This window comes from Urocampus carinirostris, chromosome 14, assembly GCF_059441175.1.
Source record: "Urocampus carinirostris isolate Australia breed hairy pipefish chromosome 14, RoL_Ucar_1.0, whole genome shotgun sequence".
NCBI classification, from domain to species: Eukaryota; Metazoa; Chordata; class Actinopteri; order Syngnathiformes; family Syngnathidae; genus Urocampus; species Urocampus carinirostris.
Genome location: NC_142362.1, coordinates 30,199,141 through 30,224,090, shown reverse-complemented (window position 1 = coordinate 30,224,090; position 24,950 = coordinate 30,199,141). Strand labels below are relative to the sequence as shown.

General features: G+C 40.6%; 1 protein-coding gene across 2 annotated transcripts in view; it reads left to right on the top strand.

The window, feature by feature from the left end:
- The window catches only part of LOC148353155 (anosmin-1), a 121,141-nt gene extending 97,144 nt beyond the window's left edge, over positions 1 to 23,997 (top strand). Inside the window, exons 9-14 of one of the 2 annotated variants that reach the window (XM_088353102.1) lie at positions 330 to 473; positions 8,335 to 8,423; positions 13,852 to 14,023; positions 15,492 to 15,712; positions 19,168 to 19,309; positions 23,164 to 23,997. In XM_088353102.1, the coding sequence (XP_088209228.1) occupies positions 330 to 473; positions 8,335 to 8,423; positions 13,852 to 14,023; positions 15,492 to 15,712; positions 19,168 to 19,309; positions 23,164 to 23,222 (827 nt within the window). In that variant the 3' untranslated portion in view covers positions 23,223 to 23,997. Of the gene's footprint in view, positions 1 to 320; positions 474 to 8,334; positions 8,424 to 13,851; positions 14,024 to 15,491; positions 15,713 to 19,167; positions 19,310 to 23,163 lie in introns of both variants that reach the window. The other variant, XM_088353103.1, reaches the window with a different exon arrangement.
- The last annotated feature ends 953 nt before the right edge of the window (positions 23,998 to 24,950 follow it).

Below are 24,950 nucleotides of genomic sequence, written 5' to 3'. Positions count from 1 at the left end.
GATCCGTTACCAAAGTCGGTTCCCTTGAGTTTGTTTGCATTCCGCAAGCACAAAATTCTTCTTATGAACTGTTAGCAGACAGACTAAGCCTCAGTGCTACGAGCGTACATATTTTTATGGCGTATAGAAGTTTGCTAGATTTGGAACTGTGCCTGTTGGTTCCCATCCAGCTTCAGCACATTCAAGCATAAAGAACATGTTGTTAGTCGCTTGGTTTTCGACAAGTAAACGGTTGTCTTTGTGTTGCCACGCTGCGGTCATGACGGAATCAATGTGCTGTTCCAAGTTCACAAGCAAACATTTTTTATTTCTCTCCCTAGTAAAACCAGTACACAAGGCAAAGAAAGAAGAGATACCCCCTGCTGGACCAACCTTGGCCAAGGCGAAGCGACCCTCTGGGCCGCTGGAAGTGGGCACACCCTTCTACCAAGATGGCCAACTTCAAGTTCGTGTCTACTGGAAGAACCGTGGAGGTATGAACTCAATCTGTATTGATTTATAGCTTTAATCAAATCACATTAGCACCCCGTTAAGGCCGAGAATGATGAATGCTATAATAATGTGTTATGCTTGGCTCTCCTTGCCCAAATAATGAAAGGATCTCTTCATTGTTCTATTACCTGATTGAGTAGATGGACTAAATGAATCAATGTGTCTTTGCGTGTGGGCTGAAATGGGAAAAAAATTGTGTAAAAAGCGGCGCACTGGCTGGTAGTGTGGAGCCACTGTTTAGTAAAGAACAATAAACACTCAGAACAGGCGCTGCGCGACGGGATTTATTGACAGCTGCCTTTAATAGATCCTCGCTCAGAGGATGGAGCAATTCATTTTGTTTTGAAAGAGCTGATGTCACGCGGCACGCAAAGAGCACTGCATTTGCCCGCATAGACGTGCCTGGCCCAGCGGCGTCCATATCCCCAGTCTTGGGTTAATACCAGAGTGGAAATATGGAAGCCTTGAAAGCAACACTCTCAGGGTGACCTGTCAAATCCCATTGGCGGCTCTACATTCTGTTACTAATCCATGTCACGGGCCAAGCCAAACCCGACATCCCAGAGTCAAGAATGCAAAGCCTGGCTTGAAAGGAAAGTCCTGGTGAAACACCAACAGCTGAATTAGAGGAGAGAAGCGAGGAGATGGTATGAGCCCAAAACTGTTTGCAAAGGTTGGCTTGCAGTGTTGCTAACTGTGATCAATCACGGTTGGGGAATCACTGGGTTAGAGAACATTGTAAATCCACCTCCAGGCTCCTCGTTTCTCCCGGCGTCTGCAGAGTACAGTGTAACTGCTGTCATTTATTAGACATGAGGGATGACCCCGGTCCTTGGCTCCAGCAAGTATAGGTTCTACTACTGTAAACACAAAGATGGCCTGCAGTCTGAGGACATCTGGTTTGTGTGAGGGACAAAATGTAGAGACAGGTTAACTGGACCGTGATTAAATTCTCATTCATTGTAATCCAAAGCAGTTTGGCTTCTGGATTGTCTCCAGAACACTAAAACAGAGTACACTGTGCACTTGATCAGATAATGTATCGCTGTCTGCCCAAATCTCAAACAAAAGGCTGTGGGACGGTGGCGGCAGTCTGCTATTCACTTTTCTGATTCATTCTATCTGTCCGTCAAATATTTGATCCGGCTTAAGGTCATGAGTAAGCTGGAGTGCAGCCCATCCGGCTTCAGGCAAAAGTCTTTATGCACCTAGTGCTGGCTACCAGTCAATCAAAGAGCACAAATTACAGACCGGCAACCATTTCTACTCACATTTATAGTGTAGTCTGTGAATACATGCTAGTTCGTCTGAAGATGGGCAAAACAAAGTAAGTGTATTTCATCGGATAATATATTGCTGTCTGCCAGACACTCAGACAAAAGAACTCAGGCCGGCAGCAGTCTGGTGGCAACAATTGTTACCGATTTCATTTGTCCTGTTCTGGTTCTACGGCAGCGGGGACCAACGCACAAGGCAGACTCTGGACTGGTCAATAACAAAGCAGACACGGAGAGCGATGACTTACTCTGTCACTGAGTAGGTCACAACACTAAAGCTAAGGGCATGGCTGCCTGATACCCAAATAAAAAGCCAAAAAATATGATGGCGGTCTGACAAATTCCATCCAACCATTCACCAATTCATTTTGTAAAGTCCTCCAGCTAGCGGTTAGGCGTCTGTGCTGGTGGGTGGTAACGTTTTCAAGTGTTGGCCATGGTAGCTCACGTTGATGTTTTGTTGCAAACAACCACATTTGCCAAAAGTTTTATGGTTGGATTGGATGATAAAACAAAATTAGACCACGAAGGATGTAAATGTGAAAATAAATTGAAAGATCATTTTGGGATCCGTAAGACCGATTCTATTCAGTTCAGAGTTTCTAGCAGTCCCCATCCTAGGTTTTGCGCATATTTTAGCATCATTTAAAATTTAGCTGGTGAACCAGCCATGTAAAATGGTGTTAATGCAAACACACAGTGTTTACTCAACCTTCCGCAAAAATCTTTATTAAAATGTATGACTAATAGCTCTAGATGGGGAAGCCTGATCCAATAAAGTGGATCAGTATCATGAGATAGGTTAACTTTTATAACGTCAAATGAATCAAATGAATAGCATTTATTGCCCCGGCCCAAAGGACTTAATGAAAATATTTTTTTTATTTATTGGAAAAAAATATGTCTAATCCAATTCTTAAGGTCAAATCATAACATATATCTTTAAGCTTCAGTTCGTTCCCGGCACACTTGCTTGGAATTCAAGTTTTGCACCCACATCAAATTAGTAACTAAAGAAAGCTGACATAATATTCCGCCATCTTGCTGCTACAGGTGCAGTTTGGTCACTAGGAGTCTTTGTATTCTTCTTTGTGCTTTTTAGCACTCATTTCCGGGTAACTTGACTAAAAACTAAATGGCTTGGTAAAGGGCAGGTATCAACCTGTTCGATGTATAAGCATTGATATCTGACCGAAAAAAGTTATGTCAAGCCATTATCTCGTTTGATTTTAAATACCGTATTTTCCGCACTATAAGGCGCACCGGGTTATAGGGCGCACCCCGAAAAAATAGTTTTTGGTCCTATTTTTGACATACATAAGACGCACCGGATTATAAGGCGCTACAATGGGAACGTCGACAAAACAGTCAGATAGTTCAGTCAAACTTATTACCCCCTTAACATTCCGAAAGCTTGCAAAGACGCATATACGTGTCAAGAACACGTGCGGATGCGGTGTCCGTACGATGTCACTCAAATGCATCGTTCCATCATTCGGAAGGGGTAAAGTCTTGGGATTCAAAAAATGCCAACCATTCCTTAGCTTCTATTTTCTTTTTCGCTCGCAACTTTACTGTATATATGACAATAAACACTTGGAATTGAGTTTAATTAAAAAAAAAACACTCCATTCCATCCATTATCTGCACCGCTTATCACAGAAACATCGAGTTCAGTCTGAAACAAGATAGAGGGATAATATATATAGCCAGAGTAGCTCACCGAAGTCGTTGTGTTCATAATAATGTGCAGCCGTGGTCCTCTTATACCCGTGTGTTTAGTAAATCCAGGAGAATAAAATATTTACAAATACAAAATAGTAAAAAAATGCTTTCTGTATGCCGTCAGCCACGTGCTTTACGCATTCATCTTTTTCGGCCAATTGCAGGCTTTGTTTTGCCGTTTAAGCCAATGCCAGCCTGTAAATGATAAAGAGGATCCGCCCCTTGACCTCCGAATAACTTTAGCCAATAGTGATCGATTCAACTGATGATTGACATGTCTTTTTTGGACAATTGCAGGCTTTGTTTTGCCGTTCAAGCCAATGCCAGCCTGTAAATGATAAAAAGGATCCGCCCCTTGACCTCCGAATGACTTTAGCCAATAGTGATCGATTCAACTGATGATTGACACGTCTTTTTTGGCCAATTGCAGGCTTTGTTTTGCCGTTCAAGCCAATGCCAGCCTGTAAATGTTAAAAAGGATCCGCCCCTTGACCTCCGAATAACTTTAGTCAATAGTGATCGATTCAACTGATGATTGAAACGTCTTTTTTGGCCAATTGCAGGCTTTGTTTTGCCGTTCAAGCCAATGCCAGCCTGTAAATGATAGAAAGGATCCTCCCCTTGACCTCCGAATAACTTTAGCCAATAGTGATCCATTCAAATGATGATTGACACATTGGTTAGCCAATGAAACGCCGGTAAATAAATCCCACCATACACAGCGGACTACTTGGCGTTCGGGGGAAAATCTAGTCGGCGGCTGCAAGTTAGTTGCAAGACTTTGCGAATTAATTTTGTTCCATAAATAAGGCGCACTGTATTATAAGGCGCATGGTCAGCTTTTGAAAAAAATAAAGGCTTTTAGGTGCGCCCTATAGTGCTGAAAATACGGTAAATACAAATGGTCAAATTTTTTTTATACAATATTCTAGAAAGAATTTTTTTTTTTTTTAAATGTATTTTTGCCAAATCACTCATCCCTATTATGTGTGTTTTCCCTGTTTAAAACATCCCAGCGACAACAATCTTGGCTTAATAAACCCTGGACCAGTTCGTAATCAATCACCTTGTAAATCAAGAAAAAAAAACAACCTCACAGTCACATTCACAGTGACGTGCAGTTAGGTTCATTTCTCGTGAGGAACAGTCAGTTTTACAAATAAACCAACCCACATCGTGCTCATCATTTGATTGCCAGTAAGAGAGCAATATATAAACTGTAGCATAGGAAAAATGTTTTATTATCTAACCCTATCTTATCAATGAAGTCAATGCCGGTATGAACTTAAGCATCAGTAGATAATGTTTTTAATTTTGGACACCTGCAAAAGAGATAGCATAGTATGTGCGTTTGTTGGACTTTTATCAGGTATTGTTATTCGTTATTCTGAATATTTTGAACTATTTACATAATTCTTACTATTAGGCATTCATGTTATTGTTCTTTGATTTCAACACCATTTAAGGAGGATCTGGTTTTGTAACCTAGAAGATTTGATAAAAAGAACGGGCTCAGGGGATTGGCCCTTAGACTAGGTTGTAATTTCTTATCAGAGGTTTGGCTCCTCTGTTCTCCATTCTCTCCTTACTTTGAGTGTCTAATACACATTAAGCTTATCAGACAGGTTGTCCTCGATTATATAAAAAAGACAACGCAAGGAGAATTAAATACTGGATGACTTGACTTGCGGGCAGCACGGCGACGCAGTAATTAGCGCGTGTGCGGCACAGTTCTGAGGTCATGAAATCGAACCTCCTGTGTGCAGTTTGCATCTTCTCCCTATGCTTGCGTGGGTTTCCTCCGGGCACACCCCCCACATTCTAAGAACATGCATATCAGGTTAACTGGCCGGTCCAAATTGTCCCTAGGTGTGAATGAGCGGGCAAATTGTCTGTCCTTGTGTGCCCTGCGACTGGCTGGCAACCAGTTCAGGGTGTCCCCTGCCCACTGCCCGGAGATAGCTGGGATGCGCTCCAGCACCCCCACGACCCTACTGAGGATAAGCGGTGCAGATAATGGATAGATGGATGGACTTGACTTGCTGTTAGATCACTAACGGTTGGTTGGTTGGATCCCTTAACCAGTAGCGTTGTAGGGCCACCATTTCCTGTGGCGTGTCTTGGGCTAGTAAAGCCTGGTGGTGCCCATCCCTCCTCCAGGCCAGAGTCTACTAATACTATCACTTATTCTATTGTTTGGGGCTGAGGTGCGCCAAATTAGAATCCTTGGTCTCACTATCACCTTCTGCAGTGAGGCAAAATAATTGCGTGCCCCACTCTTAATCAGCAGATGCCCAGCCCATTAATAATGATTCAACAATTTAAAAAAAGAAATATTAAAAAATTGTGAAATCAAATAAGAAATAACTTTTAATATAGTTTGCATTTTATTTCTATGATAACAGGTGAGGCACTGGCTCACCTGCCTCCCCTGACTTTACCTCACTGCAGATCAACCAGCACCAGAACTTAAGTAAAAAGTTTAAACCATAGTAGACACCCAAAATAAAGACAGAATACATAAATGGATTTCGAACTTGCGAGGAGGACCGGGAACAAGGGCCATCAGATAAGGAAGTCCAACCCATGCTATCGGCCCTCTTCTGACCCCTTTCTTTTTTATTGAATCTCCTAGGTTACAAAGGCAGATAAGCCCTAAAGAGCGAAGAAATCAAAGAACAGCAGCATAATTTGCAGATAGCTCAAGTGATGAAATAGTTAAAAAAAACAAAACCGTGCACAATAATGGTCAAAATAACGAACTGGCATCCTTTGAAATCTCCTTTGCAGCTGTCCAATAATAAAAACAGAATAGACTTTTGATGGAGTTAGCTTGGGCTGAACCAAATGAACACTGTTTCACTTTTCCTCCTGTTTTCCTTATCCTGTTCCTTGTTGTACATGTCACCTCCTCTCAGTGCCAGACACATATCTTCTTTATTTTCTGCTTTCTCTCACTTCCTGGTACACTATAATTCCTCTCTTCTGCTTCCAAAGAGCTCAGGGGGCTTCGGGTGCCAGCACTGCATCCAAGCCTTCAAAGGGCCCCTTTTATCTCGCCGCACCAACCTCGGTGCTCGCTGCAAAGCGAAGAGCGCGTCGCTCAATTATTAATCAGACAAGTTTTTGCGCACATTCAAGCGACACCGTCCAATGAATAATGAATCCGGCAACATAAGAGAAACGCCGCGCCGGTGATGAGCTCATGAGCCCCCGTTTACAGAGGCTAATGCGCTCAATTAAGGCCATTTCAGCTGCACCGAGGAGGATTACTATTCTGTTCTTCAGTCACTCGGGGTCCGAACTGATGTTTTGCTGACTTGATAGCAAACAGGTGCCATGGCGTCTTTCGTGCGGCCCATGCATCTGTCCGCTATTTATGCAACGCGAGCTCTGCTTTAAGTCTCTACCAAGTCCCAGAGGAAGGATCTGGAAAGATTTTCAGCTGTTAAGCGCTCCCTTTGCTTACTAGCTAGGCACTAACTGTGTGTCTTTGCTGCCAAAATGGGATATTTTCTATTGTTTTATCAATACATGGATTTATACAGTAAATAAATGAGAGGAAACTTTCAAAGTGGAAAAACTTACCGTGAATTCTGGACGACAAGCCGCTACATTTTTTTTCTTTTACCATTTTGCTACTTTTTATACAATCCAATTAAATTTTATGATTAATCACAAGTTTGGTTATTGTAAATCAGTCAAATGTGCTTATGGGAGGAAAATGGCATGCCGTGTATCATACATATTTGATCATAGTTGCGCTCAGTCTCCAAAATCCTCAAGTGTGCGTAGGGCAGATTAAAACGGTGAGCTGCCCTTTTCCAACACGCATGTGTTCTAAATCCAAAACAATGTCTGGAAACATTTATGACGCCCTTCTAGAGGAGAGATTAGTTAATGTTTTACCCAACATTGTTCATAAAATACATAACAGGAGCAAAACGAGCGGTTTCACGCTACTTTATTTAATGTTAACTAGGTACTCACGATATTTCAACTTTTTACCCACAAAACAAGTCCTCAATTTTTAAATCCTGTCAAAAATCTTTCCGTTATAGAAATATTGTCAAGTCACTAGAGTTCCCTTTAATCCTCCAGGATTAAATGATGACAAGCAAATGATATTTGGTCTGCAGCAACCACAAGTGACCACAGCACAAAAAACACCTCTGTGCTACAATGTGGCACCATCTATCACAGTATGGTTGCCCTGGGGCTGTTGTCAACTAATAAACGGCTGACATTTTACCTGATGCAGGACTCATTTTATTTCAGTGTAGTAGTAAATATGTGCTTATTGATTTTCGTTCTTGAGCATGTGGCATCTAATCAGGTACACTCTGTAGTCCGGACTAAATCTGCTTCTAGAAAACATTACGGTATTTTGATTCCAAGCTGGGTCATTTCATCATTAGAACCAGTTTTTTCTTGTGTGATAAATCAAAAAGAAAGGAAACTGTTTATTGCCATGTTGCAAATTCAGAGAGTGCCTAAGTGCTCTATATATTTTTTACATTCAAATCTTGATGGAAAAATACTGCTCCAGTTTATCCACTTCCACTTTGACAAGCTATTTTCTATTGTTATTGACTAATCTCCTGAGCATTTACATTGTTAAAAGTAAAAACAGTGACAGCAACTCATTTCAACAGATAAATTGCTTGTTTTATTTAAGAAATCGTTCCACTAAAATGGCTGTGCGATTTTACCATAAAGAAGTAATAAATATGCTTGCTGGGTTTGATTGTAAATCATTACAAACAACCCTGTTATGTTTCTTATTGAAATTGCTTTTATTTTGAAACATTTCCCTTGTTTCTGTTTCTTTTTTTTTCAGAGCCTGGAATGAATCGCTACCACGTTCAGTGGACACCTGAGTACTGCCACCACAATGAAACTCGAGGACCAGAAAAATCTTCCACGCAGGTTTGTTACAAGTTGTCCTGTCACTCCTTTTGGAAAAAGAGCTATTTTAGATTGTACTTGTTTTGATAAAAATTATTACAAATGTTATTCTAAATTATTTACTAGTGCAGTAAAATGTGCAACTAAAAACCTCTTTCTAAGAATATTTTGCCAATTATGCATGCAAATAAGCTATTTTTGGGTCTTGTAAACCAACAAATAAATTAAAACCAAAAATCAAAAATCTTTTGCATCTAAGTAGCCAGCAAAACAAAATCAAGAGGAAGATTTTAAGATAGGTTAGGTAGATGATCTTTGCTCTGTATCTACAACTGTATTTGTGGACCGGGAACATCCCACAGTTACCCAACATTTTACATTGTTACGTGGTAGACACTCAAAATAAGGAGAGAATACATCAATGCATTTTGAACTCACCAGGAGGACAGGGAGAGAAGCCTTCAGATAAGAAGGTCCAACCTGTCTTTATTACATCTCTGTTTTTGCAAAAGCATATCCACCCTCAAAGGTATGGAAATCGTAGAACAGCAACATGATTGGCCAATAGCGACAGTGATGTCATACTTGAAACAACGAACAGTAGTGCGCAATAATAGTCAAAATAATTGACTAGCATTGTGTGACATCTTCTTTGCAGGTGTACAATAACAAAACATAATAAATTTACAACACAATAAAAGGTCACAGGAATCAACGTAATTAAGTGACAACACAGCAGTACACACACCATTTACATGGCCTGGAGCAGGGCTCTGCAACCCAAAATGTTGAAAGAGCCATATTGGACGGGAAAAAAAAAATATCTGGAGCCCCAACAAAAATAAAAGCATTTTATGAGCCTTATAAAGAATACAGACGCTCCCCTACTTACGAACGAGATCACTTAATCACTTAATAAAAGAAATCACTTAATAAAAAAGCAGCTACTTTGTTACTAAAAATTGCATGTGCCAGGATTGTATTCTTACCCGTTTAATTTGACTTCTGTGTTTAGATTTAGGGCTTTAGCGAGCGGTTCAGTTATATTGTGATGTTGAGTCTTAAAAGGGGGCCGAGCTTGTGCTACTCTCAACTCCAAATAGGGTTAAGCCTCTAACACAGGAGACACATGGGAGAAAAAAAAGGAGCGAAAGAGAGACCTGCTGGAGTAGTTGAAATGTAATATTTATTCTACACATTTTTACAAAGTTTTTGTGTCATGTTTCGTCCTACAGAAACCATATTAATTTCGTCCCTAATCTTTTTCAATTTGCAAACATTTTGGGAAAAACGCCAGGTAACCGCTCTGTAGCGCTAAAGAGACGAATGTGGTTCCTGAGCCATGGGTTGCCGACCCCGAGCCTGGAGTAACTCTTCACTAATTTTAATGCAGGCAATGTTAGCCTTACTTCATTGACTGCCGCCTCCAATTTTCTTTATTTAATGGTCCATGTACTCTTAATGCTCTGTAGTTTGACCTTATTTAATGGTCTGCGCTTTCCTTCTAGTAATAGTGCCATATCCAAACTGTGTCACTTGGGAGCCAAAAATCGCAGTTGCATCAATCCAGCTTAAGTCCGTGTTTCCCAAAAATGAAGTCTGCGATCCAAAATGGTTTGTGGGTCAGTTTTCAGGCAGTCTCTTGCCAAAGTGCTTTTGAGTTCACGTTGGCTTCCCAGAACGGAACCAAAGTTCAAATTTTGGCCTCGAGCTGAAAAAGTTCAGCCAGAAAGAGAGTGCTTCATCAGCGCCTCTGCACTATGCTAAGCACGCGCCTCTTCTTTTTGTTTGATACCATAGCGCGAACAAATCCTGTGCTCTTTGAACCAGATACCTGGTGGCACTTTGCTGTTGTTGTGAGCCTTCGTGGTCAGGCGATCAGGTGTGATGGACTATAAAACGCGTTTAATACAGTAAATGTTTCTGACTCTGCCTCCACATCAGGCTTGCTTTAAGAGAGTATAGAGAAGAGGTGGGGAGATTGATCCAAATATTGCTATTATTGATACTATGGAAGCACTTGGATCAGATCGATACTATTGTCCTGGGATCAGTACTTTAGTTTTCCACGAGTTTCCTCAAAGCGCCACTTCTCAATGTAGAAGGGGCAGCCCTTCTATTTTTAAGTTTATGGCTGAGTGCAAACAAGAAGTGCAGCAGGGTGTGGACATTTTTTTCAGCTAAAAACGTCAATGCCAAGTGTAATTTGTGTGCTACTACTGTGACAACACCACTTATTTACATAAAAGCATGAAAAATAGCTCATCCTACAGAGAGCATCAAGATGGACCCATAAATTTAAAAATGTTACTGTTCCTGAACAAAAACATGTACATACATTGTCACTATGGCAACATAGCCAATGAGAGACAATTGACACTTGCATTCCTGACTATATTTTTAAAATATTGGACAATGGAAGACATTGTTATACAGAATTTGTACTTTCTTACATTGCTGCTTTTTGGGTTTGACTCTTCTGGGTTTCGTTTTTTTATATAATAATTATTTTTCTTTTTTACTGTTTAAGTTTGAATGTAGTTATTTGATAAAATGTTTTTAGTGCCTATGAATATCGCGCCGTGTTTATTGTATCACGAACTAACTCAAAAGAGGAGGATTCGATTATAAACTGACATTTCCAAGCAAAAATGGGTCGGTATCGGATTTCATCGGATTATATCGCATCAGCATTTGATCGGAATCGGATTGTATTGTATCGATACTACCGTGTATTTACTTCGATCAGATCGGTATCAACATTTTCATTATCGCCGCCCCTTAGTCAAGGAGGTGAGGGAGGCACAGGGGGCTTTTTGGGCTCAGGCTGATACAGGGTGGCAGAGACCTGGCCAATCAACACATTCTTTAGGGAGCCCGACTGTGGTTGCTAGGAAATATACATCCTGCTTCTATAAATGGCCGGGAAGGATTCCAGCCCTGTGCTTTTCATGTAATCGCAGCGCCTCATTCACTTTTAATCAAAGCTGTTTGCTATCAGAGGGAATGTATGTGTCGGCTCCCTAAGGAGGGGGCAGTTCATGCAGAAGTGCAGCTCTTTTCAAAAAGAGTGTTGAAAATCGACACGTCTGCAGAATTTCCCTAAAAAGCAGATGAAAAATGTTTTTTTCAGACACCAAATCCACTAATGGATGAACATTTGCGGATGTGTTTCCGTAATTTATTTCCACATGTTAGAATTTTCAATGGGTAGTGCCTTGTTTGAGGTGTCTTTGGAGTTTTTTAAAGCATATTATCAAATTTAGTGCTTTGCTTTGATTCTGGGAAGTTCTAAAACAATTTGTTTGAATTTGTTATTTAATGGTAAAAAAGGAAACATAACATACCTGTAAACGTACCTGTAAATGTCTGTATGTTTGTTTAATTATAAATGGTTATTGTCATGATTACTTATTACACTCACCTGTGCCCGCTCGTTTGGCGCCAGCTGCTGTTGGCTACCTGATTGGTTCCTCATCCTTTTTAAGCTCAGTCCTTTCACACACCTGTTGTCAGTCCGTCAGCGAACCTCTGTTTTCACAAGGCAAGCATTTTGGACTCTGACTCCCGTCGGTCCCGTTTTGTCACCCGTTTTCCATTCGTCCGTTCCTGATTTCCCCGTTTGTCTCCTGCTACGACCCGTTTTTTTTTGACCCCGACCACGTTTTGATCTCCCGTCCCGGCCAACGACCCGTTTTTGACCCCGACCACGCTCTGATCCCCTGTCCCGGCTAACGACCTGTTTTTCCGTTCAACTACGCTACGATCTCCCGCTCCGGAAGATTCAAATCCGCATTCGAAACACATTCCCATTCCGTGAGCGGCTCGCTTCCCGCGTCCAGCGAGCACTGTATCGCTGGCGCTGCCTTTCCTCTATATTTCAAAAAACTTGTGAGTAACGTTATGGATCTGGGTCCTATTTCTGTTCTGGTCGTGACAGTTATAGTTACTGCTGTTCTAAAAAGATTGACCTCTATTTTGTTGTCATTTTTAAAATTTTGCTTGAATGGAATGTGTAAAAAAAAAAAAAAGCAAAACATTTATTTTTTAAAATGTATGCCCAAAAAATAGGGATACATTTAATAGGGAAATTGCAGCAATGATGTAAGAAAAATTGGATAAGTCTACATACCAGCTCAGTAGCCTAGATGGTAGGGCGCCCGCTTTGAGACTGGGAGGTCGCTGGTTCGCGCCTCGGCCGAGTCATACCTAAGACTTATAACATTGGTAAAATGGCGGCGCCCTCTGTTGGCTGCGGCTGCATCGGCTCGCTACAACGGGTCAGGTGTATTGACATTTCGTTCTGTGTACATTGTTACAAAGAATGACAATACAAAGGAAATTATTATTATTATTATTATGATCTTTTCCCCTTATGTATTGTTAAGCCATGTGATTCAAGACTTTTAGGTAGATACTAACAGTCGTTCTCAACTAGTCCGGTTCAGGACCCACTATCCCACCCTAATTACGAGCCGTGACCCAAATCTAGATAAAATTTCCACTTCTCAAATGTATTATATGAAATGGTTGTGCAGTTTAAACAACGATAGCAGAATATATTCAATTTTTTTCAAACAAAACAAAATGACCAACAAAGTAATGACTCCAAGTATTACTATTCTCTTCAATGCTCAATTGGCAGCATTAATGAAATCCAAAGTGCTTCACTTTAGTGGCACTCTCTTTAAGATAATAAAATCCTTATCATATATTCTCCCATCTATCTTCGTTTGGCCTGTTTAACACGTGTAAAAAAAACTTTTTCTGTGGTTTTCTGTGGTGTGAAATGGCGGGTGTCAACTTGCATTGGCAGGGTATTATTGCCATCTGCTGTCAAGGGGTTTAGATGACCCTCAGTTATATTTTTCATTTATCTGAAAACGGGTCTGCAAAAAAACTTTTGGGTCCCGACCACAGTTGAGAAACGCTGCTCGAGAAGGTCTGGAAGTCTCACTGATATATATCTATATATATATTTCTACCGTAAAGTAGAAAACTTACTTACAGATGATCAAATATGGACTTATAAGCTTTAAAACGTATAAACCACAAACCCTCTTCACTAGAGGACATGACACTACTCAATGTGCTGTGTTGACATTTTCGAAGCACAAACCAAGGTTCGTTTACAATCATCTCCAGATTGGCTAGTTTGTTTATTCTGGGTTTGCTCCAAGTTTCAGAGTACAAAATTCACACCCAGAAAGCAGTTCAATGTTTGTGCTATTTGGCGTCCTTACAGTAATGGATTTGGCCACTGAATTATTGCAGCGAAGAAAATGAAAGTGAGGTTCTGAAACACGGGCCGTGTTCACTGAGCCCGAGCGGGAATGTGATCCGCCCCGGCGCCGCGCTTTTAATTATCTCAAAGGCTCGGCGGGACGCTACCCCTTCGATGTCATGTCAAAATCATCAGCGAGACTTGATGTTGTGTTTCTTGGCTCAGGAGAACTACATCAACCTCCCGGGCCTGTTGTTCTCCTGCAAGTACAAAGTCACGGTTCACATGCTCAAGTCCAAGAGACGCTCCAAGGAAGAGAGCATCACCTTCCTCACGCCATCCTGTGCCACCATCCGCGGCAAGACTCATAAACACATCCCCTGTCCAGGGGAGACAGGCAAGTTTTCTCCTTTTTTCTTTCTGATTACTGTTGATTTAGCAATTAAACACTGCAAGTGTGTTTAATCAAGGTCATGAAAAAAGCCATAAACTATCTAAACCATGCGTGTCAAACTCATTTTAGCTCTGTGAGAACATGGGACAAAAAAGTCTCTCGGGGGCCAGAATAGTAGATCAAAGGAAGAGAAAGAATGAAAAGGAGAGAAAGAGTGAGGGAAAGAAAGGGAGAGAGAGAGAGGGAAGGGAAGGGAAAAAGCATGAGAGAAAAAGAGTAAGAAAGAGAGAGTAAAATAAAGACAAAAAAAGAGAATGAGAGAGAAACAAAGCAAAGAAAGAAAAAAGAGAGACTAATCAAAAGAGAGAGAAAGGGGGAAAGAACAGGGGGGGAATGAGAATGAAAGAGAGATTGGGAAAAAAGGGAGAAAGAGAAAATTAAATAGAGAAAGAATCAAAGAAAGAAAGAGAGGGACAAAGCGAGAGAAGAAGACAGAGAAAAAGGGAAAAAGCCAAAGAGAGAGAGAGAGAGAAGAAAGAGAGAAGAAAAAGAGGCAATAAGAAAAAAAGAGAAAATGTAGGGACAGAAAAAGAGAGGGAGAGAAAGAAAGAAAGAGACAAAGAGAAGGACAAATATTTAAAAATTAGAAATAGAGGGGGAGCTGGAAAGAGAGAGAAAAGAACAAAAGAGATAAAGAGACAGAAAGAAAGAGAGAACGAGAAAAGAGAGACATAAAGAGATAAGAAAAAGAGAGACACAGAAAACAAGGGAGACAGGGAGACGGGAAAACAAAATAATTTGAGAAAAAGGGAGAAGAGATTAAAGAAAGGAAGAAATATAAAAAGAAAAAGCAAGAGGGACAATGAGAGAAAGAAGGAAAAAAGTAAGAGAAAAAAGAATGAAAAGTGATAAGAAGAAAAAAAAAGAGAGAGAGAGAGCGAGAGAGAAATACAGCAACAGTCGCTTTGGCGACATCCAGTGGACATATTTAAAACGGCAGCTGGTTTTTCATCTCGTTATTCTCGTGCGCTTCTCTCAGCGTTGTCTCGCGGGCCGTTTTGAAACCCATGGCGGGCTGGACCCAGCCCTCGGGCCCCATGTTGGACACCTCCAAGGAATATTTCAACATTTTGGGATTTTTGCCACAGAAGGGGAAAAAACCAACAACTTCTGATTGGGCCAAGAAATAGTCTGGCACGTACACAAGTACTTCGTGTCAGTTTATCCAAATCTCTGTGGAGAGCAACCCTCCTGCAAGGCCAGTGTACAAAAACATGTACTGTGATTGATTGAGCTTTTGCGGAAATGTCGTCACAAAGAAAAACGTCCTTGGCTTGCTATTAAGGCTTGAAGTGTAATTTACTGACCCCGCCTCACTTTGTAGATAGCATACCGACCTGAAATAATATCAATCTTCCACCGAGTACTCGGGACGAAACTCAAAAAGTATTTCTCTTTTCTTCCCGAACAGCTGCAGCACTTCCTAAAGTCTTGGCCAAGCCGGAGAACCTGACAGCAACGTTTTCCATCAGCGGAGAAAACATTAGCGGCAGCTTCCTGTGGCGCGTGTCTCGGGTGGCGGCCCACCAACGCATTACGGGTTTTCAAGTCACCTGGGCCGAAATCACCACCGAAAGTCGACAGAATAGCCTGCCCAACAGCATCATTTCGCAATCACAGATCCTGCCTCCGGTAAGGGATACCGCCGCTTCTGCACATGGCTCGATTCTGGTTACCATGGTAGCCCGTCAAGTTAAGCGCTATTCCACTCTTTCTGTTGGAGCATCACCTGAAAGCTATCTGTTAATCTCAAACTATAGCTAATGGAAAGATTGAATCGGGCCATGGTAAATTGAATTGACCTTGAGTACTTGTAGTGAATTTGATGATCCCAAAGGTGAGAAGTATGTGTGAGTCTTTGTGTGGAGTCAAGCTCTGGAATGGGTTGCAAGACCAGATCAAACGATGTCCAACTATTCAATTTAAATACAATAAACATTCCTGGCGGAATACAGAGATGAAGAAAATCGGGTATGAGTGATACAAGATTGGGAATAGTGCGTCTAGAACTATGATTAACTTTGTGTTATTGTTGCTGTTGTCATATCATTACTGTTATTATAATAGTATTAAAATTGTTTTTTTTATAAATTGGTGTGTTTAATAGGGAAGATGAAGGGGTAGGAAATATAAGCATTTGCTTCTGACTACCCCTTTTCGAACATCATCATCAGCTGCACCGCTTATCCTCAGTAGGGTCGCGGGGGTGCTGGAGCCCATCCCAGCAATCATCGGGCAGTGGGCAGGGGACACCCTGAACTGGTTGCCAGCCAATTGCAGGGCCCTTTTCGAACATATTATGTAATATTATTTTGTTGTTGAGTTATTGTTTTTGTTCTGTTTTTATTTTATTGTTCGCATAAAGTTCATTCATTCATTCATTCATTCATACTTGACCTTGGAACTTTTTGACATTTTGCCATAATCCAGACTTTGAATTCATCGATAAAATACTTTGTGGTGCAACCTATTTTTGCTGCAATCACAGCCACAAGTATGTCTCTTTAAGTTTTGCGCATCTTGAAGGAAAAATAGTTACCCTCTTTTCCTTACACAACAGCTCAAGTTCCTTAATGTTCGATGGTGACAATTTGTGCACAGCATTTTTTCGATCTCTCAATTCTCCATAAAATTAAGGGCTGGACTTTGGCTTGGTCTTTCTAACACCTTTATATTGTCGCTATACTGTCAGTTTTAAACCATTCTAGTAGAGTAAGTCGAACCTACACCCCATTCACCCTGTATTTGGTTCCTTCCATCGTCCCATAAACTCTAACGATCTTTCCAGTCCATGCTGAAGAAAGCAACTTCAGAGCATGATGCGACCACCACCATGTTTGACAGTAGGGATAGTGCTTTCTGGGTGATGTGCAGTTTTACTCTTTTGCCAAACGTTGCGCTTTGCATTCAGCCCAAAAAGTTCAGTTTTGGTCTCATTTGACCAAAACACCTTGTTATTTGTGTCTACTGTGTGACTTCTCTTAAACACCAAACAGGCCTTTTTTTTGGAATCCTTCAGAAATGGCTTTCTTCTTGCCACTCTTCCATAAAGGGCATATTTATACACAGCATGACTAATAGTTGTCTTATGCACATATTATTCCAACTTACCTGTGTATGCCTGCACGTTATCCAATAGGATCTTGGCTTTCTTGGTTGCTTCTTCATGTTTGGGCTGAAAGTTCCTGGTGGTTTTATGCTCTCTGTATTTGATATCATTGCTCGCACAGTGCTTAAGGGATGTGACATGGGATCATTCAGAAATCATTAAGGAAACATCTGAGTTTAGTTGGATGAGCTGAGAGAACAGGGCGACAATAGTTTTGCAACACCTACTTTATAGTTTTTTCTTATTTTAAATATTATATAGAATCTTGTAATAATTTGGTTCCTTTTCACAATTCTTGGAAAATATTCTCAGTTTTTTAGTTTTAAGTTTGTAGCCTTAAATGTGGCAATATGACGAAAAGTTCTTTCGTACTTTTACTAGGCACTGTACACAAACTGCATCAATCACTTTCACATTCTGCAATATTGTGATCTGCACAAGGGACTAAAGAGCCCACGTATCCCCTTCCTGAATCAATACGATGTTGAAACCTCCTGTAAGAAGTACACGATAAATTATGATGCAGGTCGCTTGCGTAAGATTTATTTAGGTTTGTGTTCTACTCCCCAGCGTTGAAGCAAGTCTTAGATTCGCACCCTGTAGCCTTTCTCTCATGAATCTTGCGCGCTCGGGAAAACGGTGTATCTCACGCTCTCGTATCGTTTCATCTGCCTTGGCGTCTTTCCGCTTTCATCTGAAAAAGAAAAGGGCTTTTTGACATCATCCGATCTATCAACGACACGTTGTGCCTATCTGCACCTTCCAGCCTCTAAACTCGGCTATAAATAATACCGCCCACCGCACACTTTATCGTGCCGACTGCAGAGACGCCATCGAGGTCTTACGAAAGCTGTGATTTGTATTTGTATATACTCTCTCATGCATACTACTATACTCTTGTACACACACACTACTCTCTCATATATACTACTAAACTTTCATGCACACATTACTTAACACCTTCAAGAACATACCACTAACCTCTCATACAGACACTACTATACTCTCTTACACTCTTTACTATAATCTAATACGCACACTACGATACTCTCTCACACATATTATCATACTCTCTTACACATAATAGTATACTAGCATACACACTCTACCGTGCTGTCACATACATACAAGTATATTCTCTCAAATACTATACTCTAATATGATCTCAAAATTGTATGTAACATCCTACATGCCCACACTTCTTGTGTAAATATTGTGTAAATTATAACCTTTATCTTCTTGGTTCCTTTATCTTCTTTGTTTTCATTTATCCTCCCTGTTAAATGTGAAACTGGAGTGCCACGTCCAATTTCGTTGTCACAATATGTTCAACCCATTTTGTAACAATAACAACAAAGGTATATTCTATTCTATTCTATACTAATACACTCTCTCATCCATACTTATATGCTTGGAGCAACTCCAGTTTAACATTGAATTGTACAACATATACACACACAGGTCAATGTGGATCCCCATAGTTACCGAAAGTACTCATAGTAAAAACATTCTGAAAGTTGGGGTGATCATTACTCTAGATGTTAATAAACCCTTTAATAATAGAATTTTAAATGGTATGTGAGAAAGAGTAGTAGGTGTGAGAGAGAGTACCATAGTGTGTGTGTAAGTCTATAGTAATGTGTGTGCAGGAATAAAGTAGTACGTGTGTGAGAATAGTAGTTTGTATGTGAAAGCATAGTAAACTATAGTGTGAACGTGGGTAGAAGTATGTGTATAAATGTACGGGTGAGAGTATAGCGATGTGAATGAGAGAGTATAATAGTGTTTGTTTATGGGCATGACTGAGTTTGTATAAGAGTATAGTTGTGCATGTTTGAGAGTATGTTATACATGAGAGAGTATGATGTAGTTCTCAAACGGTCTCTCTATTTTTTTTGTACGGGTCTTCATGAAGAAAGCCTTGACCCTTTTGCAGAGTTGCATCAGGATTTCATCTGATTGCATGATCTCGTTGCAGGATCACAATCTGCTAGTCGTGTCCAACTTGCGGCCAGCCACCTACTACAGACTGGAGGTGCAAGTTATAACCAGCGGAGGAGAAGGCCCTGCCACGGTCAAGACCTTCCAGACTCCAGACGTCCTCCCAGTCAATCAGCACCGTAAGTTATGAAGTCACTCCCGACCCTTCTCTCACCGGTTGAGTCACATCAGGCTCTTCTCACGATTATATTTTCAAGCGGTGTCAACATGTTCAGATAAATGACGCACAACAATATGATTAGCCCTTTGGGGAACCACTCATCTATTTTCTATGCCGTTTATGGTGTGAAGTGCCGGGAAATGGAGCCCTTCCCACACAGACTCCATGCTAGATTGATCTTATCACAGCAACGGCACATATAGAGGCAAACATTTACACTGATAGTAAGTAGGAACTCATTAAAATAAACTGCATGTACTGTCATTTTAAGACTATAAGCTGCACCCAATTCATGTTTAAAAGGAAAAAAACATTTTGTACATACGTAACCTGCACTTGACTATCATCCTTATGAGCCCACGGTTGAAACATGGGATATTTTCAAAGAAATATGGTACACAGAAAACGTTTTCAAAGTTTTAACAACTAACATACCTGGAAAAAGGCAACAAGACACAAGTAACACAGCGTTAACAGTGGTAACAATCACTGAGACACAGAAACTAAATACCGTAATACAGCAATTCTATTTTTTTTTTTTTAGTAGTTTTGTTTATTTGAAACGGGACAAGTCCGCTCCATAAACTCTTGTCATGTTTAATAACATTTTAGCTAAAGCTAATTCTCAAGTAATACAGCAAAAATCATACATTAGCCGCATTCATGCATAAGCCACATGGTTGGAATTGTAAGTCAAATGTTGCTGTTTATTGTTGGAACAATTACAGTGAATATGACTATTAGGTATAAAGACACGAATACTGGCTGTCATTTTTAAAATGGTAATGTGTATCTTATTTAATTTTTTTCTGCAGTTTTTTTTCCCATGTTAGGTGAAAACAGTGCTACCAAAATACTACAAATCTTCCATAGATGACTACGATAGTTTCCAGAAAATCACGATACACACATTTTTTTTTGTAAAAACAACAAAAAATCAAAACCAGCTATCCTCATTTTTTTATTGATATCAGAGAATGTACATTGTGTATTTATGGTAAATTAGTGACATCTGATGGACACTTGCAGTAGCAGCAGGTTTGATGTGCAGTTGTCTCGAAACCATTTTAGCAGTTACCTATTGCAGTGCTTTTCAATTTGTTGTTACCGTGTTATTACCAGGGTAATAATTGGAAGTAGGATTAAACAGACTCAGTCAATAACTAAAAAACAAACCATTTTAATAGAAAACCACAATGACCCAGCACCACATTGGAGACCATTCCACTACACCTTACAGAACGGGTGTCAAACAGGCGGCCCTTGGGCCGGATCAGGCCCGCTAAGGGAGTGAATCGGGGCCGCGAGACAACGCTGAGGGAAGCGCAAGAGAAAAACGAGCTGCAGGTTGAAATATGTCCACTTGATGTTGCCAAAGCCTCTCACAAAGACGCTGTAGTCTGCATTTCTTTCTCTCTCTCTTCCACCCCTTTTATCTCACTTTCTGTCTCTCTTTTTCACTCTCTCTGTCTCTCTTTTTCTCTTTATTTGTTCCTCTTTGTCTCTTTCTCTCTCTATGTCTTTTTACCTTCTTTTGCTTTCTCTTCCTTTTTTCCTTTTCTCTGTTTCTCTCTCTTGCTTTCCCCTTCTCTCTTTCCTCTTTTCTCTCCTTCTCTTTCTCGCTTTCAATTTCTCTTTGGGTTTCTTTCTTTCTCTCTCTTTTTCCCCCCTCTCTCCCTATTTCTCTTGTTAGCTCTTTTTTTCTCACTTTGTCGCTTTCTTTCTCCCTCCCTTTCTCTCTCTCTCTCCTTCCCATTTCTCTCTTTCCTTGTCCCACACTCTCTCAATTTCTCTCCCTCTCTTTCGCTTATTTCTTTCTCTTTTTCTTTCTCCTCAATCAACTAGTCCGGCCCCCGAGAGAATGTTTGTTCTATCGTGTGGCCCCCGAGTTAAAATGAGTTTGACACCCCTGCCTTACAGCGACATAGAGACTAGTGGTCAAAAATACACACCACCCTTTAAGTCTATTGGACAAATGAAGATACATTTGATTGGATCAGACATTCAGCTCTGGAAGTTATCAATGAGAAATGTAGACTTGACTTTTTTTTCGGTGTTAAAAATATCTAAATAGATTTAACTATGATCACGAAGTATAAAATCGAATTCAACTGTAAAATTCACTGTGACATAGTGCCCCTTACATGCATAGACTGTACTGTACTGTATACATGTGAAACAGTCAAAAGAACATATATCCATCTACACATTAAAGATCAGGCAAACATGTAATTAGAGCATCTTTTCATTCTCTTTTGAAGCGCAGTCCTTTTCATGACTCCAGAATGGCAAATAAAATCGAAACGAACGCAAGCACGTGTCAGATTACGCGCCAAAAACGTGTGATGCCGCAAATCATTGTGACAAGCTCGTCTCTTTAAATCAGATTAGCGATGCTTGCGTTCCCGAATGGTTGTGACTGTATAGACTTTGACTGTCAGACTTTGCATATACATCAGTCTGCAAAGCAAAGCGCTAATGACAATAGCTTGTATTTGCCGCTACAATTTTAAAGGTACACCGACATTCAAAATATTTTGGAAAGACTGACAACATGGAATCACTCTTTTTGGCTAGAGAACACATTTACCCTTTGTATGCCACCTTTTGCCACCAGATAAAAAGTCCCAAGTTTCACACAGACTGACGCTTTCCTTTTTGGTAACGGGTGCCAGCAGGCTGTACTTGCCCATGACACACCACCGGAAATGGTGCCCCTGCAACCCTAATGGTTAGGGCAGGGGTGCAAGACAGGCGGCCCGCGGGCTGGATCAGGCCCGCTAAGGGAGTCAATCCGGCCCGCGAGACAACGCTGAGGGAAGCGCAAGAGAAAAATAAGCTGCAGGTTGAAATATGTCCACTTGATGTTGCCAAAGCCAGGTGCCTCTCACAAAGACAATATACTTGTATTTCATTCTCTCTCTCTCTCTCTCTCTCTCTCTCGCTCTCTTGCTACCTGCCTTTTTCTCTAACTCTCTATCTCTTTCTCTTCCACTCTCTCTGTCTCTCTTTTTCTCTTTGTTCCTCTTTGTCTCTTTCTCTCACTGTTTTTTTTACCTTATTTTGCTTACTCTTCCTTTTTTATTTTTCTCTTTTCTTTCTTTCTATCTTGCTTTACCCTACTCTCTTTCTCCCTTCTCTCTTTCTCTCCTTCTCTTTTCTCTCATTCTCTCTTTCTCTCTTTCTATTTCTCTTTAGATTTCGTTCTTTCTCTCACTTTCTCTTCCCCTCTCTCACGATTTCTCTCTGTATATGTTGTGTTTATACGTTCTATCTTGTTTTCTCTGTCTTTTCTCTTTCTCTTTCTCCCTTTCTCTATTTCTTTGTCCCACCCTCTTTCTTTTTCTTTCCCTCTCAAATTTCTTTCTCTCATGTTCTTTCTCTCTAATCTACTAGTCCAGCCCCCGAAATAATTTTTGTTAAAGAGTTAAAATTAATTTGACACCCCTGGGTTAAGGGATCAACCTACCACCTTGATATTGTGCTGAGGTTAAAATCACATTTCGCCTGAATAAATAAAGAGAAACTAGAAAGATAACCAGCGTTTTACTTATTATGTGTGGGTGGAGCACGGCAGTGAAATTCATCGAGTCGGTGAAATACAAAACCAATAACCTTGCAAGGTCGCCGTTTGACCAATAGTCTTGAATGAGATGAAAACACGTCTTTGAAAAGATTCCGGGCAGGAGTCTTCTGGCGCAATAACCCTCTCGCCTCTCGGCTGTCCTTCAAACGCTCCATAAAAAGAGTCATCTGTCTTTTCCGAAATTCCGTGGTGGCTCGCAGATTGAATTTTTATCTTTATTTTCCCAGGGCCCAGACTCCGGCAGCACCATCCCCATCACCAGAAACCCTCAGTCGAAAGACACTGATGTGAAAAAAATCCAGTGGATCTTTCTCACCGCCGTTTGTCAGAGACTACAAAATGTGGAATTGTGAACTGCCCTGAAGACCGACGCGTACCCCTTTCCAACTTTCCGATTTTTAAACAAAAAAAAAAGAAAATCCCTCAAGACCTCCCCTCCAAAGCCTTCTGGAAGCCTTGTACAGTTTTCATTTGGACAATTTTACTACCAAATCAGAATTTCAAGCAATTACAGAAAAAGAAAATGTTGACCAGCTCTATTTATTTTGGCCTAAATGTCAAATAGCCCTGTTGCATGTAGTCCCTTTTTTAAGTATTTGCTTCAAATGGAGAGCTTGCAGTGGTTTTTGCATGACGACCGTTTGCGTTCTGTTAGCATGAAAAAAAAACCCCTTAAATGTTCCTTTTTTCAATATTTTAGCGATATTCCATTAACGGATTAACAAAGAACTATACTGGGAATACTATGTAATGTTTATCAATGAAATTATAACATGTGGATATAATGCATTCTACGTCGTCTCGGCTGTAGAAATGTTGTGGAACAGTCAGTGAATGTCTATATTTATTTATGTGTGTATTCCACTACATGGATGCTTGGATGTTGTGCGTGTTTTAGTATTGTTTTGTTTAGTGTTTTTTGAGGGGGGAGGGGGCAAAACAACTCTTGTAAAGACATTTTGTAAAAAAATGGAATTGTAAATAGGGTCTTATGTTACATGTTATTTTTCCATGGTAGAAACTGTACAAACTGCGAAGTAATAAAATAGTCCTTAACCAGATCTTGTGTGGTGTTTGTTCAGTTGTGAGCGGTAAATAAACACGCGCCTCAAGCTATTTGGCCGCTTATTTTCGCTGGCGTTAAAACAGTCGCGACCTTCTGAGTCCAAATCATCCGCTCATACAGCCCGACGAGGCCACCTCAAATCCGCCTTAAATCTGAAAAATGCCCAATAGCCTTTCACCCTTGTAAACCTGTAGCTTGGAAATAATTACAGGGAAATAAAAGCTACATTTGGGTCTGAAAAATCATATCTTTGTTTCATTACACAGAAATCGCTTTTTTTTTTTTGCAGGTGCTGCGCTCCAAAAAGTATGTCGTCAAAACCCGAGTAATAGAAACCTTTATTTATTTATTGAATACTGAAAAATAGATCAAACCTAAAGAACAAATCCAATTTACCGACTCAAGCTTTTGTTTAACAAATAAAAGTACTTTTGTCACAGCCAGAACGGAATTAGGACCCATATGCGAAACATTAATCACAGGTTTATTGAGATCGTGAGGAAAGGCAGCGCCTGGGATCCGGTGCTCGCTGGACGCGGGAAGCAAGCCGCTCACAGAATCGGAACGTGTTCCGAATGCGGGAGTGGATCTTCTGGAGATGGGGATCGTTGAGTAGTAGACGGAAAAAACAGGTCATTAGCCGGGACAGGAGAGACGAACGTGGTCGGGGTGAAGGATTTTATACATTTGACTGTACAGGATTTTGTACGATCAACTACAAATTACATTTAAATGCAAAATATATTCACTGGCTGAGCTGTGGGGCGAGTTCAATGCAACTTAGTGGAGAATGATGTTTACAGGAACAGCGGGGAACTGGGACAAAGGGCTGATAAGATAATCAGCACTTCTCGACGCAGACGGCCTTGGTGAGGTAGAAACGCTCGGGGATGTTTTGACCATTTCAGATATCGAGGCGAGGGGACTTTCCTGTCACGCCCATGGGAG